At 48.2% G+C, this 15,578-nt stretch overlaps 1 protein-coding gene across 4 annotated transcripts in view; it reads right to left on the bottom strand.

Moving 5' to 3' along the window:
• Window positions 1-770: 770 nt before the first annotated feature.
• Window positions 771-15,578, bottom strand: part of pik3cb (phosphatidylinositol-4,5-bisphosphate 3-kinase, catalytic subunit beta) — a 28,524-nt gene continuing 13,716 nt past the window's right edge. For all 4 annotated transcript variants that reach the window (XM_011608760.2, XM_011608761.2, XM_029844487.1 and 1 more), the window contains 20 exons: window positions 13,748-13,974; window positions 12,500-12,679; window positions 11,817-11,984; window positions 10,279-10,368; window positions 9,831-10,085; window positions 9,650-9,746; window positions 7,906-8,036; window positions 7,613-7,663; window positions 6,836-7,024; window positions 6,475-6,596; window positions 6,216-6,359; window positions 6,046-6,145; window positions 5,495-5,691; window positions 5,290-5,399; window positions 5,137-5,215; window positions 4,503-4,670; window positions 4,272-4,395; window positions 4,040-4,185; window positions 2,710-2,842; window positions 771-2,195 (listed from right to left, as the gene is read on the bottom strand). In XM_011608760.2, the coding sequence (XP_011607062.2) occupies window positions 2,058-2,195; window positions 2,710-2,842; window positions 4,040-4,185; window positions 4,272-4,395; window positions 4,503-4,670; window positions 5,137-5,215; window positions 5,290-5,399; window positions 5,495-5,691; window positions 6,046-6,145; window positions 6,216-6,359; window positions 6,475-6,596; window positions 6,836-7,024; window positions 7,613-7,663; window positions 7,906-8,036; window positions 9,650-9,746; window positions 9,831-10,085; window positions 10,279-10,368; window positions 11,817-11,984; window positions 12,500-12,679; window positions 13,748-13,974 (2,849 nt within the window). In that variant the 3' untranslated portion in view covers window positions 771-2,057. The remainder of the gene's footprint in view (window positions 2,196-2,709; window positions 2,843-4,039; window positions 4,186-4,271; window positions 4,396-4,502; window positions 4,671-5,136; window positions 5,216-5,289; window positions 5,400-5,494; window positions 5,692-6,045; window positions 6,146-6,215; window positions 6,360-6,474; window positions 6,597-6,835; window positions 7,025-7,612; window positions 7,664-7,905; window positions 8,037-9,649; window positions 9,747-9,830; window positions 10,086-10,278; window positions 10,369-11,816; window positions 11,985-12,499; window positions 12,680-13,747; window positions 13,975-15,578) is intronic.

Below are 15,578 nucleotides of genomic sequence, written 5' to 3'. Positions count from 1 at the left end.
GTTCTGGAGTTCTGCGCTGCTCGGCAGAGATGCGCTCGCTGAAAGCCTCCTGCTGTCCTGCTTATTTTAGCACTGTCACCAACAGCAACAGGGGCCACATCAAGAAGCTATAATGACGTTAGGAGATCTTTGGGGCAGCTTTTTGTTTCATACTGGGGTAATATTCGACTTACCTGGTTGCCAGATCCTCCAAGTTTAACAAATAGAAGCAGATAGAGTGAGTAGAGGATACAGTAGATCCTAAAATGGACCCTTACGACACAAGTGAAAGGTGTGTAAAAGGTGTAAGTCAAAGCAGTAAGGGACAGTGTTGCAGGATGCCCCCAGCAAGATGAGCAGAATGTTATGGATTTGCTCTAAAGTTACTGGTCAGTGGGGTCTGGGAATTTAGAATCAATAAATTCAATCAATGAAATGACCCAAGAGCGTTAAAAACCTCTTCTAAAGGGCGTGAAAGTGTGACGTTTGTCTCATTTTTAACAAATCCTTGGAATTCCTGGCGTTGTAAAACTGTCCGGCCTGTTTGGTTGGACAGTCGATGCTTTCACCCATTTGGGTTCATTCATTCAGGAGGTAAACGTTCACATTTAAAGAGAGTTGAGAGCAAACTTGAGCTAAAGCTAATACATAAATGTAGAAATGGACTTAATGAGCATTTATATTTGAAAGTCTTGTTTTTTTGTTGTCTTTCCTCTCCTGCAAACCCATTTATGTCCGATTTATCTGATCTTATCGAGCTCAACATGGAGAGACGTTCCAAGGACATGCAGAACAGTGGAAAATAACTTTAATAAAATCTCCTATGAAAAAAAACAGCAAACAAAAAAAAAGCATGTACAATTTACAATATCCAGTGTCTGAGACTTTTGAAGGCGAATGGTGCAAAATTACAGCGGAGTCGCAGACGGGCCAGCTGAGGAACCACGGTTTGGACCTGGCCTACGCTTTCACAGAACACCGCCGGATATTGCACAGAAACCAAAACAGACGCAGATGCTGGGAGCACCAAATGTCGAAAAGGAGAAAACATCTTTGCATTGCAGTGTCGCGTCCCTACTGATAAACCCGGCCCACCGGCGCCCTCCAGGCCCACAAAGACAAAGAGGCTTAAAAACAGCGGCACAAACGGTCACATTCAGCTCAAACATTAAAAAAAAAAACGACATCATCTTCGGAATTATTACAGGTTGCCATTAGTTTTGGTCCCAAGTCGCTTAAAAGCATTAATAAGTCCAACTTTCTCCGATAATGTTCTGGATTTGAAACGTTTGAAAGGAGAATAGGCACACCGCAATCACAAAATAAAGAGAAACCATGAAAAATCATCTTTGTGTTCAGAATTTTTTTAACAGCTCTAGAAACATTCCAGTGTTTGGCGGTCGGTTGACCAACGGACCGAGAGGCTCGGGGCATCTTCTCCTCCAGTCAGGCCTTCTCTTCCATAGTCAAGTAGTCTGGCACAGCTCTGAGGCTCACCGGGGCAACCGGGGCGGCGGCACCAACAGGTAAGATGCACTTCCTGTGGTCGCCGTGGTTTCAGGACAGAAGATCAAAGCATCTTCACCATCTGGTACCTCTTTTTCCTGATGTCAGACTAGTTCAGGGCAGCGGTTAAACCACATCACCACCCATACAAGATGGAAATTCCTCCGCCCCAACACGGCACTTATGTTGTCCTCTTTCTCTGTGGGGGGGGGGGGCAGCTCCTCTTTAGTGTGGACGGGGTGGGTGTTCCACTTCCCTCCAGCTGATGTGCCTGTGCAAAACGTGCAAGGATCCCCCCCCCCCCCCCCCGCTGTGGTTTTATTTTACATAGAAATGTCAAAGACGATCAGTTTTAAAGGAGGCGGAGGTGAAGTGAAGGAAGGCGGAGGTCGAAGCCAGGTGTTCCTGAATCTGCTCGTCTTTGGGATATTATGACGATTCCCTTCTTTAACCCAGGGTGGCCGTCTCCGTCTCCATGGACACCTCTCATGCACTCACACTGCAGCCCCACCTTTGACTGAGAGAGAGAGAGTGTGTGTGTGTGTGTTTATGTGTGGGGGGGCTCTGCGGCTCTAGGAGCGGTTGTCTTTGGCCACATTGTGGGCCATCCAGTTGACTTTGGTAGTCCAGCTCTCTCTCAGAGCCTCGTCAAACTTCTGCCGGAACTGTTTCAGAGCCTCGTCGTCCGATTTACCCAGAGCCAGAGAGTCCTGCAGGTGGGGGGGGGGGGGGGGGGGGAGAGGAGGAGAAGGAGGACGAGCAGGGGAAGGAAGAGGAGGGGGAGGAGGAGGGAGACATGTTGAGAGCAGTGTTTTAAAGCATGTGGATCACATACTGTATCTCACTCCTAAAATATAGCGCTGATGTTCTTCTAATTATGTGGCGGTTGGGAGAATTGTTTAAATTAATGGTTAATTTAAACCGGTTTTACCCACAACATTTGATTAAGTGTTAATCTCAATTAACCTTGATTATCCTGTTGGGAACTGTCCACCTTTTCCCTTAAATATGATCTACGTTGCTCATGATTGAATCAATATTTCCATCACCAAAAGTAGCTTTTTGCTCCTTCTTTATCCCACACCTACATCTGTTTATGACCTTTAAACTATTCTTAGCTTTTATCTTGTCTTCCACCTCTTTCCAGAACTGACTGGAACCAGAAGGAACTGCAGAAAAAGCCCAAACTGAAGGTGTGAGGGCGTGAATGGAAGCGTGCCATACCTTTAAATACTGGATATCTTTAACTGAGGTGAGTTCAGGCAGCCCAGCAGTCAGCATGAGGGCAAACAGAGTGATGAAGAAGTTCCCATTCTTCCTCAGGATCAAATAGGCTTTTTCACAGTACTGACGGAAACTGCGAGGGAAAATCGACACAATCTCAGTGTGAACAGACAGGAATAATCCACACATCCACCTAAACCTGATCAAAGCAAGTGCAAAAATGATTTCACATGATTTACAATGTTGCTTCCTGTAAAATACCAAACAGCCACCAACCACCAGGCAGCTCTGAGCTCAGGGGGAAGCCTGCAGGCAGGAGAAGCCCTGCAGGTTACAGCGCCTACAAGTGGTTCTTTGTTTGACCTGAAATTGCTGCATATGTCCAGTCTTTGCTCTGTGTACACAGGACTCTCTCGAACCCACAGATGAGAACAGATCAACAGGATCCCAGCAGAGCACCAGTGTTTACCTGAAATCCCCTCATAGATTCGCTCATATTGGCTTTTGTTCTGCCTTTTGTAAGATCCAAAGCTATAAGCTGCTAATAATTGCCTGTAGACACTGTTGGCATCATGATAAGCAGCTGTTCAGGCTCTTTTACTACTATCAGATCATTTATTAACTGGTAACACGAGCTGCAGTTGATGTAACACAGGACCTGTCGTTGCTGGTTTCCCCCCTTCTGGTACAGTTAAAAATGTAGGCCATGAAGATGGACTGGTATTTTCATGGACACAGCGACTTGTCCACATCTTTTATCACAAAACCAACATAGTAAACAAAGTCTGATTAGACAAAATGTGTAACTCCAAAATTTCCCCACACACCAGTATCGGTATCAGCATTGGATGCATAGTTAGACTTCAATTTAAGGTCTAAAGGAACTTTATAAGGTAGGTTTTGGACCATAAAATATTCACCTGTCTAGATATAATTTATATATGTAATACTTACAGCTTTTAATATTCTAGATGTCATTTTTTAGACACACCAGAACACCATTTAATCCATTAAAAGTATTTTAATCAGGAGATCCTGAAGACATCAGCCTAATATTACAGTTTCATAACATGTGACTGAATTGAATAATATTTAAAAGCTAATTTAACTAAACTAATTTAACTAAACTAATTGAACACGAACTCCACAGTATAGTTCTCCAACAGTGAGCTTCTACTGCCGACTGCTGGTAGACGTGGGTACTGCATCCGTTAGCTGGACAACCCGGACGCCTCATTATTGGATTATTTTTTTCTTAACACACAATTTTTTACACACCTTAGCTGCAAATACATTTAAAGGTGAGAGAAAAGTAATGGAAAAAACGAACCTTCCAAATTTTTCTGCCTGTCCTGTCTTGCCTTGCTGAATGACATGGATGAAGTCGTGTGTTAGGATAAACGGAACGCGTTCCCTCTTGATGCCGAACTTGGACTTGAAGTTACCCAGGATGTGGCCGAAGTCTATATGAAAAAGCTAGACGAGACAGGGAGGATGATCACCGAGCCTGGTTAAAAGAGGAAGCTGGAGATACTGGGAGAGTAAAGAAGAGTCCGTCCCACCTGCCCGTTACTGCGAACCATGATATTGTCACTGTGGCGGTCTCCGATCCCCAGAACATAAGTGGCTACGCAGTAACCCGCGCAGGACAGCGTGAACTCCTCGATGGCGCGTTCGAGAGCGTCACTGCCAACACATCATGCATTGCTTTGCTTTAGAGATTGTGCAGTGAACTAATGCAGCTTCAGAGCGCAGAAATGGTCCAAAAAGTTCAAAAGCGGGCAGCGTTTTACCCAGAATTCCTTTCTTTGAGCCAGTTGAGCAAAGCGTCTTTGTTGAAGGCAGCCGCTGCCGCCATGTTGCTGCTCGTGAGCTGGATGTTGGCGATCGTGTCTGCTGATGAAACAACCTCGATTAGACCTGCACGGTCGCCTGTTGCTAGGCAACCATAGGGCACGATTCTGCATGACACACAGAGAAAGAAGAAAAAGGTTAGATTTTAACCAAGTGGAAACTGAACATGAACATTTAGAAGGTAGATGTGGCAGCAGCGTCCGTGCACCCAGTGTGTGCGTCCCTAAAACTTTATCAATGTGTTGACATCTATCTGAACCTGCGTCACCATGATGTGACGCACTGTCCTCCAACCCAACTGTCAAAATAATCCTCTCCACTGCTCGACTCCAGATGTGAGCGCATGACAGAGGGAGAGAACAATTTTGGAAAGAGCGCAAAGAGTGTGGATTTAATTAGGATTAAATGGAGACAGTTTATGTGTCAGGAGTGAAAGTCAAAGAGGTTCTGAGGTCCAACTAGCATGTGGTGATTTAGCGTTCCGACTGCTTCCTCTTCCCCACAGAGAGGAGGAACAAACGACTCCCAAAGACTGGAACAGGAGACGCACAGATGTGAAGAAGACAAACTCACCTGAGGTCCAGATTAGCTTCCTTCCATAGTCGATCCATAAGCCTCAAAATCTGGAGGGTCAACATGTCTTGTCTGAGATCTGAAGTGCGTGACGACAAAGGGAAAACATCAGCGATCGGCACTTTTAAAGCTGCTGTGAAAGGTTCCTCTCACCGTCGCCATTCTTGAAGATGATTCCCAACATGTCTCCCACCAGCAGCTTGTTGTTGTAAACAATCCACAGCGGCTTCATCTTCGAGTCCATGTAGCGACACTTTTCCACACTGACGGGGGGAAGAGCAACGCGTGTGAAAGGGGAGGAGGACACGACAAAAACAGGACTGAAATCCGAACCGTGATCAGTTGGGTGCCGTCTTACTTAATGCCGGAAAGCAAAATGTTTGGATTTAGAGGGGAATGCAGGTCGGACAGAGTCTCCGAGAAGCCGGTCTGTCTTAAGCAGGTCATCATGGCTTCCTTGGTCAACATGGCCTCCTTGGTCTTGCTTCGGGCATTCTTTAGGGTTCCCAGTTTAATAAGCTCATTCACAGCTTTTAGTTTATTCAGGGCTTCCACCTGGCGATGAGCAAGGACATAAATATCTGAGTGACGTCTGGGAATATTGGCAGCATTGTAACTCTAAGGCCCTGTGCAGGTTCTCCTAAACAGGAAAAGTCCAGATAAATGACTCTTCCTCCGAGGAAACAGGAGCAAGTGAGTGACTTCAAAAGGGCAAAGGTCAGAGGGCAGGTGGGTGAAGCGACGGGCCTAAAAATATCCTGATTGTTATCCTGTCAGGATCCACAGCTGAGAGCACAAACAAATCCCTCAAGGATTTACAGCCCTTTCTGTGGTGGTTGGGCAGAAAAACTGCAGCTTCTCCTAAACTCCTAAAGAGTGCGCGTGCACGTGTGTGTGTGTGTGTCCTACCTGTTTCTTTAAAACCTCAATATGAGGGATGCTGCCTCTGCAGTAGGCTTCCAGGATCAGGGAGAACTGGACAGAAACAGCTGGCATGTGTATTTCCGACCTGTAGGGGGCAGCAGAACAGTTCACTTTAAACTGCTTTCTGCAGGCAGACGCGCATGCGCAGTACACACCGCAGATGCCAGAAGAGGAAGTGTCCTATTTTGCGGCTGGACTGGGCGCGTTCCAACAGGAAATGGGTGAGGGCGCAGTCGTAGTAGGGCTCGTATCGCAACACCTGCACCAACTGTAACAAGTACTGTGACAGCTCATCATTGCTGATGAAGGGAGAAAGGAAGACGCGGTTAGATGGGACTCCAGGATCCTCTAAGGTGGGGGTGAGAACAGAGAACAGATGGCCACGTCACCGCGGGGGTGGAAGCGCGCGCTCACCTCATGTCTCGCAGGCAGTTCACAGCATATTCTCTGACGTACTGGTCGGGGTAGTTGAAGTCCAGAAGCTCCAGAGCATCTCTGGGACACAGTCTGGGCCAGATCTGTAGCAGTGCCTGAAGCTGAGGCACACACACACACACACACACACATAAACATGTATGACCTGGTTATGAAACGGACATTTAGCGTTTAAAACACTTTTCTGAAATGATTCAGCAAATAATGGCCGTGTTCTCCACGTGCCTCTTAGCTTATGCAACTATAACAGGTCAGGGAAGAGAGCAAACCCTCTCTGGAGTGGAACTGGAATTCTAAAATCTGTAAAAGTGTGTTTTTGAGCGTGGGTGTGCTGGCTGACCTGGGCCATATCCTCATGTTTGCTCCACTTCACAGATAGCAGCAGCTTGGGTAGCGACTGAGGGAAATTCTCTCTGCAGTCATAACGTAGTGTCCAGATCAGATCTTTCTCGTTCTCACACAGCTGAGAGAGGGCATCTCGCTCCATGATCTCCTTCAGCTCGATGTGGAACTTCTTACCCCCGCGACCCTAAAAGACACGGTGTCAATGGAATGAGGGTTGGTTGGGAGGATGAGTGGCAAGATGAAGGTATCAAGGAGACTGAAGAGGAAAGAGTCTGATGAGTGGATGAGGAACAGTGGTTAATAACCACAAGATGGCAGGAGAGCCTCAAAGTTCTCAACAACACAAACTCCAGGAGCAACAGGAAGGTATAAGTTTAGGTTTCTTTCACATGAAGGCGTTAAAAAGGCTCATTGTTTGCACTAATGTTTTCAGTAGCTCTAGAAAACGAGTCAGCATTAATTGGAAATCCTCTAAAACAGCATTAGCTGGAGGTCTGGGTTGAGTCGAACCTTCACACACCTTCTTTGAAAGGTCTGCTCGGGCACATCCTCAACACAGGATTACGTAACTGGCTGCAACACGCCCAGGAGTGCGAGGCAGGAGAGCCTCCAGCTAATCTGAGTTCTCGTAGCTCTGAATGTACTAAAAGGAACTTAGCTGCAGCGCATCTGTGCCCGTGCACCAACGGTGTGTGTGACACCACGGACACTAACAGCACATTCAGAAAGCAGGACAGGTAAACAATACGAGGGTCCATAAGGAGCCACTCACCATGGAGGCACAGTCGCTCGCCCCAGCGATCTCTGCAGCCTTTTCCAGGATCTGAAAGAGCGAGAGCTGCATGAACGGGGGTGGGGGCAGACACGAGGCGTCAGGGAGGCCGAGCCCCTCCTGAGCCGCTCATATCAGCTTCACCAGTCACAGGCGTCAGATTCAGGAGCCCCCGTGATACGTTTATAACATGTTTTAAAGTAAAAGTGCAAGAGAAGGCAGCCTCTGTGTGCAAAACTGGAAACATTTATTAAATTCCTCATTAATCGTGGCCTGATTATGACAATAATGACCTTGTCAAACAGAGGGAAGATGATGGGATGTGATGAGTACTCAGGAAAGCTGATGTGCAGCGCTGTAGCATTTTCTGTGTAAGGGTTGGTCTGGATCGTCCCAATGGGGTTCAGCATCTCCTCAAGCTCATCTGGCGTCAGACAGACAGAGAGTGTGAGCAGGAGCTCGAACCCCCGAGCAGGAGCTCAAACCCCCGAGCAGGAGCTCAAACCCTGAGCAGGAGCTCAAACCCTGAGCAGGAGCTCAAACCCCGAGTAGGAGCTAGAACCCCCGAGCAGGAGCTCAAACCCCCGAGCAGGAGCTAGAACCCCCGAGCAGGAGCTCAAACCCCGAGTAGGAGCTAGAACCCCCGAGCAGGAGCTCAAACCCCCGAGCAGGAGCTCAAACCCCGAGCAGGAGCTCGAACCCTGAGCAGGAGCTTGAACCCTGAGCAGGAGCTCGAACCCTGAGCAGGAGCTCAAACCCCCGAGCAGGAGCTTGAACCCTGAGCAGGAGCTCGAACCCCCGAGCAGGAGCTTGAACCCTGAGCAGGAGCTCGAACCCTGAGCAGGAGCTCGAACCCCCGAGCAGGAGCTCGAACCCTGAGTAGGAGCTAGAACCCCCGAGCAGGAGCTCAAACCCCCGAGCAGGAGCTCAAACCCCGAGCAGGAGCTCGAACCCTGAGCAGGAGCTTGAACCCTGAGCAGGAGCTTGAACCCTGAGCAGGAGCTCGAACCCTGAGCAGGAGCTCAAACCCCCGAGCAGGAGCTTGAACCCTGAGCAGGAGCTCGAACCCCCGAGCAGGAGCTTGAACCCTGAGCAGGAGCTCGAACCCTGAGCAGGAGCTCGAACCCCCGAGCAGGAGCTCGAACCCTGAGCAGGAGCTCGAACCCTGAGCAGGAGCTCAAACCCCGAGCAGGAGCTCGAACCCTGAGCAGGAGCTCGAACCCCCGAGCAGGAGCTCGAACCCTGAGCAGGAGCTCAAACCCTGAGCAGGAGCTCAAACCCTGAGCAGGAGCTCAAACCCCCGAGCAGGAGCTCAAACCCTGAGCAGGAGCTCGAACCCTGAGCAGGAGCTTGAACCCTGAGCAGGAGCTCGAACCCTGAGCAGGAGCTCAAACCCCCGAGCAGGAGCTCGAACCCTGAGTAGGAGCTAGAACCCCCGAGCAGGAGCTCAAACCCCCGAGCAGGAGCTCAAACCCCGAGCAGGAGCTCGAACCCTGAGCAGGAGCTTGAACCCTGAGCAGGAGCTCGAACCCTGAGCAGGAGCTCAAACCCCCGAGCAGGAGCTTGAACCCTGAGCAGGAGCTCGAACCCCCGAGCAGGAGCTTGAACCCTGAGCAGGAGCTCGAACCCTGAGCAGGAGCTCGAACCCCCGAGCAGGAGCTCGAACCCTGAGCAGGAGCTCGAACCCTGAGCAGGAGCTCAAACCCCGAGCAGGAGCTCGAACCCTGAGCAGGAGCTCGAACCCCCGAGCAGGAGCTCAAACCCTGAGCAGGAGCTCAAACCCTGAGCAGGAGCTCAAACCCCCGAGCAGGAGCTCAAACCCTGAGCAGGAGCTCGAACCCTGAGCAGGAGCTTGAACCCTGAGCAGGAGCTCGAACCCTGAGCAGGAGCTCAAACCCTGAGCAGGAGCTCGAACCCTGAGCAGGAGCTCGAACCCTGAGCAGGAGCTCGAACCCTGAGCAGGAGCTTGAACCCTGAGCAGGAGCTCGAACCCTGAGCAGCGGCAGATAGCTCAAGCACAACTGTATGTGTGCTTACCAGGAAATGAAGACCAGCAGTGCAAGATGATGTCTCCCGTCTTCAGTTGGCCCTTGTAGTCAAACACCATGGTGTTGACCCAGGCTATAGGGTAGTGCTGCAACACAAGCCAGAAGCAACGATAGTTAGCCTGGTTAGAAACATCCGAGTCAGTGGAACGTACAAGCAGCGCGTTTCTCACCACTTTGCCGGCTTTGCGGATGGTCTGGTACTTGTTTATGTGAGTGTTTTTGGTGGATTTCTGCTTCTTTACTTTATCCATGACAGCGTAGATGGCGAAACAGAGGCGCGTCATGCGTGGCAGGTCGCAGACGGGGAGCTCGAACTCCAGCGTGGTGTCTTTCCACGCGTGGTCCGACCGCCCGCTGCTCTCGCTGCTCACTGCAGGCTTACACAGAAGCTCTGTCCCATGGAAGAGCCCAGCCCTCACCTGGACCTGCGACAGGAGAGGATCTCATCATGCCGTTCGTGCCGTTTAAATCAATTAGATCTGAAGAGGCGGCATTTTATTAAATATATACGCGTGCATAGACACAAACGAAGACCCTGGATCAGCATCTTTGCCCAACATGTTGAAGATGTAACTGTGTCAGGACCTGAGTGAATGTCCCATGGATATGGACGTTTACCTTAGCCGTCTCCTCCGCATTCACCTTGCTGGCGTTCACCAGGACAATCTTGAAGGGGCTGGACACGTCCCACACGCACGTCTGTACTTGCTGCGGGGGAGAATGAGGGAAGAACAGCGTGAGCACAATGTATGTTGTAAAAATACCTCCTCCCACATGCACAACACCCGGCAGCTTCTGCACACTTGCAAAACAAGGGGTCAGAGGCAAAAACATCCATCACATGATTCTTCGGCCTCCGAACATGACTAATAAACAGCACTCATGCCTGGGACAGGCTGCGAGTGGAACCAATCTGGAACATCGTCTTTATTTTAATATTACCTCCCAGGCAATTGGCAGTACAGTATGTTTATATCTCGCGTTGATGATCTGAATGTTAGTAGCAGATGAGCTAATGGGCCATTAGCCTAAGCTAATAGTTGCTGAGCATCACTTTTGATTGTACATTCAAGGCCAATAAATAATAACCACCAAGTAAACACCTCACTTCTCAGCGAACATGCACCTTCCCATTCTAAAAAATAAATAAATCAGTATTGTTAGAGGAGACTCTCCCCAATCACTGAATGGTATTTGAAGATTGGTGAAAGATTTTCATGTTCAAATGGAATTTTTCCTCCAAACTCAGGAAAACAGCCCTGGTTTTACAAAAATATGGAGTTAATACTCTGCAATATTTCTATGCTGACGTTGGCAGCAGAAAGGAGAGGAGATAAGGTTTAGGGCCAAATAATGAGTCGGTTGAAAGAGAATTTAAAGAGAATTAGCAATCGATGAAGCCTCCGTAGCAGCACGCACTAAGTGCTCTCCCTTCCTTTCCTTTCCTGTATAGATGCCAAACAGCCCTGATTGGTGAAGCACGCTGAAGTTCTGGAGATCTCTGCTAGATCTGTGATCTTCAATATGAAGAATCATTGAACTACAAGGTTTCCAGTTTACATTTACCATAAAACCAAGATTGTGACACTAAATGTGCATGTAATCCTTCAGAAATGTGGAAGTGTGGTCAATGGTTTCTGTTTTTACTGTAAATCAGGCTTTAATCATGAATTGGGAGGGTCAGGACAGACATCCTGAAACAGATATTCCCACACTCTGCTGACTGAATAAAAAAAAAAAAAAGGAGTCAAGTCTTTGGTCACGAAGGCCTGTTAGATTCACCCTGGCGCTTAAATAGGGTGTGCTTGTGTCTATAAGTGATGTCACTGTGCATCTGGCATCAGCAAGGTGCCAGCAATGTGCTCTGACAAGAGGGCTGCGTGGGTTTATTTAGCCATATTTAGAAGGCGGCGTCATAAAAGACAGGTGGCAGCAGCCAAGTCCATGTTGACTCTGTAAACCTCCACACCTGCTCGGTTCTGCACAGATGAATCCTGAAAACCGTGGCGCCTTCACAAATATGTTCAAAGGAACACAGCATTGAGGACGCAGGGGTAGATATCAGGGTCCATCTAAAACCCCTCCTGGATCATCTGAGAGGCGCGTGTGTGTGTGTGTGTGTGTGTGTGTGTCCAGAAGTGAGACAGTCAACTGACCGTGGGCGCTCTTTTCTTGGGAGGTAGTGGTAAAGGTAGGCTGCAGGATTTAGGAGTGAGTGCAGCTCTGATAGCACAGATGTCCCGTTCAAACATGGTCTTGATGGTGTTGTTGTGGACCAGGGTGACATGGGGGGGCTCCTTAGCTTGCATGCATGTGCGGATGTACTGCAAACAAACCACATGCAGAAAAAAAATGGTTGAGCTACGTGCATATCTAGTTTCCGTCTGATGGTTTCATCATTGCATTAGGAATGAGAAGACAAGATAATGTAAATGCAAAACAGCTGAAGACTGAGATTTCTATCTAAAAAGACACGCAACCACATTAGCTCTGAGAGCGAGGCTGTAAAAGCCTGGCTGCACACTCATATTGAAGTTTGTTTAGCTGGGATCGTAGCTCTACGCCAATATTAGCTTCTCTTTATGGCATGTTACATGTTCTACTTGCTCAGACATCAAACTATCTAGTTCATGTAATTAAATGTGGCTGTTTTTATACTGAGGCCCATTTCCATCCATCTGGAGGGAGCAGATTATAGGTCTCCAGAGGTGTACGATAGCTAAGTGCCTACATGTGGCGGAAGCTGCTGGGAGACCCACAAAAACTACTGGATGGACAACAAAGATGAATCCCAAAGAGGGTCAATCATCAGTCAATGACAGATGCTGCAGACACTGACCTTGTACTGAATCAGTGGATGGTCTCCACAGAGGAACTCCAGACAGTGGCTGACTCTCAGCACATACTGACCCCTTAAAGCGTCCTCCTCTGGCCCGTGGGTGGTCAGCCACTTCCTCACAGCTTGTGTTATCAAGTCTCTGGGGGTGCAGGTCGACGCCATCTTCAGGCTGGCCGAGTCCTGGTGGGAAACCAGTCAAGTGGTGATGTGTTAAAAGTTGAAGTGGAAGAGAAACGGGACCTATTTGACCAAACCTCCACATGGATCGTGCATGGATACAGGTGAGGAGAGCCTCAGAGCAAGTTTAGGGCTGGTACCACAGCGAGGCTCTATCCTATTAATAGCAAGGCACTGCCCTGATAACTGAAATAAGCCTAGATTTTGAATTTCCCACAGATTGACAATGATTAGCAGGAAAAAGTGGCCAGCACTGAGGACCCCTGGAAGCAAACAGCAACTTTTCTCTTAACTGTGTGACAAAAATACTGACAAACTGAGGATAAAGAACAAACCCCATCACTTCATTTCCTCGCCAAATAGTGGCCCATTGTGTTTAACTTCTCAAATAAGACTTCCTGCCCGTGTCCACCTGGGCGCAGTGGCTTAGAGGGCCGGCGTTTGTGCACGCGCATTGACGATGTTTCTCAAAGCTGACTTGCAATCAATATATTAAAAAGCATCTAAAGCAGTAGGAGAATAAGGCAGCTAGAAGGTAGAGAGAGGGAGAAGGTCAGTAAGGTGCTGCTAAATCAGGCTGCGCTCCCTCGAGCTGCTACATGTGTGTTGGGGAATATGGCATCATTTTGCTGATGGATTTGACCCATTTAATACCGTCACATGAAGCACTCAGTCACGTGACCGAACTATGAGGCATGTGCACGCGCTGGTAGAGTCACATGGCTAGTTTTCCTACTCAAACAAAGTGGTTTTGTGTGCTGTAGTGGTGCAGTGAGTCACACTGTTCTCAGCTCATTAGCTATGCAATGTTGTGCAGGAAGAGCTCCGGACTATCAAAGCATAATGTGCAGTCACATTTTCCTCCTATTAGGAAGCTTTTTTAACCTCTTATCTAACTGTTCCTGACCAAATATTTGATATTTATGTGGGAAACCATCAGTTTTGATCATACTTTTTTACCGGAATACAAATAATCAGCGTGTTTTGAGGCTGATTCATACGTGCAGGTAGCAACCTCGCGCTAGTCCGTTGCTAAAACACCTAATTTGAGTGGAAGAGACGTGCTCTCACCAGAGACTGGTCAAAATGGATGATGATTTTCAGGTCAGCTGGCCGGTCGGTGCCGTCCATGGTGGTGGTGTCGGCTGGGACGTCCAGCTGGGAGGAGTAGCTGGCCTGCAGCCACTCCGTGCACGTCATCCTCTCGATCGTTTGCATCCTTTCTTCGCTAATACGAGTCATTTTACTGCGGAAGTCCTTCACTTCCTGGTCATTTATGGCGCTGAGCTCATGAAGACCTGGTGGTGTTGAGGAAGGAGAAGAATTATTTCAGTAATATAAATAAGAAAAGCATCAAAATGACTGGGGAGATTACAGCAGTAGTTGATATAATCCAGTAACTCTTGATACACTTGATGCAGGGAAAGTGTGGCAACCAGCAGATTATTCATTGGAGCAGCACCTCCGTGTGTTCACACTCCCAGAAGTGGGAACTTTACCAGCTGGTTCCGTGTTACCTGAACACCCTTCAGCTAATGAAGAAAACACTGGCATTTAAAACAATGGCACATTCATGTGACCAGCACAGACTCATCTGCACAGATATTTAGCCTATATTTACTGTATCCAACCCCTGCATCCCTTTAAACCTTCTAGTTTGGTCCAACAAAAACCTCTAAAAAGATCACGTCCGACAATGCCTTTCTTCCTTCTCTTACAAAAACCAGCCTGACCCAAAGCAAACAGTCAGCTTGGCTATCTCACTCTGAAGTAGAGGTAAGATCTTAAGACCGAGCCCGAGCCCGACCCAACCCGAAATTCGGGTCGGGCTTAAAATGCGTAAAATGTCAATCATTACGTTCGGGTCGGGTCGGGCCGGGCTTCTCTCTCGCTGACTTTTTTTTAATAAATATTTGTTTATAAAAATATACACTAAAACGTTGAAACAAAACTATAGAAATAACAATTTCATATATCTTTTACCATTTATTTGATTTGCGTTATTCTATTTAAAGCCTAGTGGGCTGCAGTATTTCTCCGCGTAATTAAGCGAGTGCGCATCAAGATTTCTCTTTCACTCTCTTTGTCTGGCCTCTTATTCTGTGTTCCATTCATTTATCATGATCATAAAAATATGTAGATTATTTTAACCTTAAAAGATCTTGCGTTTTTTCTGCCCAAAATACTATGGGATAAATTTAAATTTCGGGTTTGCTTCGGGCTCGGGCCTGCAAATCAAGTAAATTGGTCGGGCTTGGGCTGGGTCGGGCTTTAATGCCCGCGGGCCTGGGTCGGGTCGGGCTGGATTTTTTAGGCCCGATCTTACCTCTACTCTGAAGGGCTAGGGTTAGGGTCAGGGTTAGGGTTAGGGCTAGGGCTAGGGTTAGGGCTAGGGTTAGGGCTAGGGTTAGGGCTAGGGCTAGGGTTAGGGTTAGGGCTAGGGCTAGGGTTAGGGTTAGGGCTAGGGTTAGGGGGGTAGGGTTAGGGTTAGGGTTAGGGTTAGGGCTAGGGTTAGGGCTAGGGTTAGGGTTAGGGCTAGGGTTAGGGTTAGGGTTAGGGCTAGGGTTAGGGGGGTAGGGTTAGGGTTAGGGTTGGGGCTGGGGCTAGGGTTAGGGTTAGGGCTAGGGTTAGGGTTAGGGTTAGGGTTAGGGCTAGGGCTAGGGTTAGGGTTAGGGTTGGGGCTGGGGCTAGGGCTAGGGCTAGGGTTAGGGTTAGGGCTGAAGGGAACAACTTGTTGTTATGGAACAACAGGGAAGAGTTGCGTCTTTGTTGTAAATGTGCTTCCAACTTCCCTGAATGACATCACTGAGAAATGAACTCAGCATGGGCGCAGCTCAATTATTGCTGCCATGGAAACAGCAACAGTTTTAGTCTGAATTCACCTGAAAATGATTTTGTGCAT

The sequence above is a fragment of the Takifugu rubripes genome, chromosome 11 (assembly GCF_901000725.2).
Source record: "Takifugu rubripes chromosome 11, fTakRub1.2, whole genome shotgun sequence".
NCBI lineage: Eukaryota > Metazoa > Chordata > Actinopteri > Tetraodontiformes > Tetraodontidae > Takifugu > Takifugu rubripes.
The sequence above is the reverse complement of the archived record's forward strand: the minus strand, read 5'-3'. Positions and strand labels throughout refer to the sequence as shown.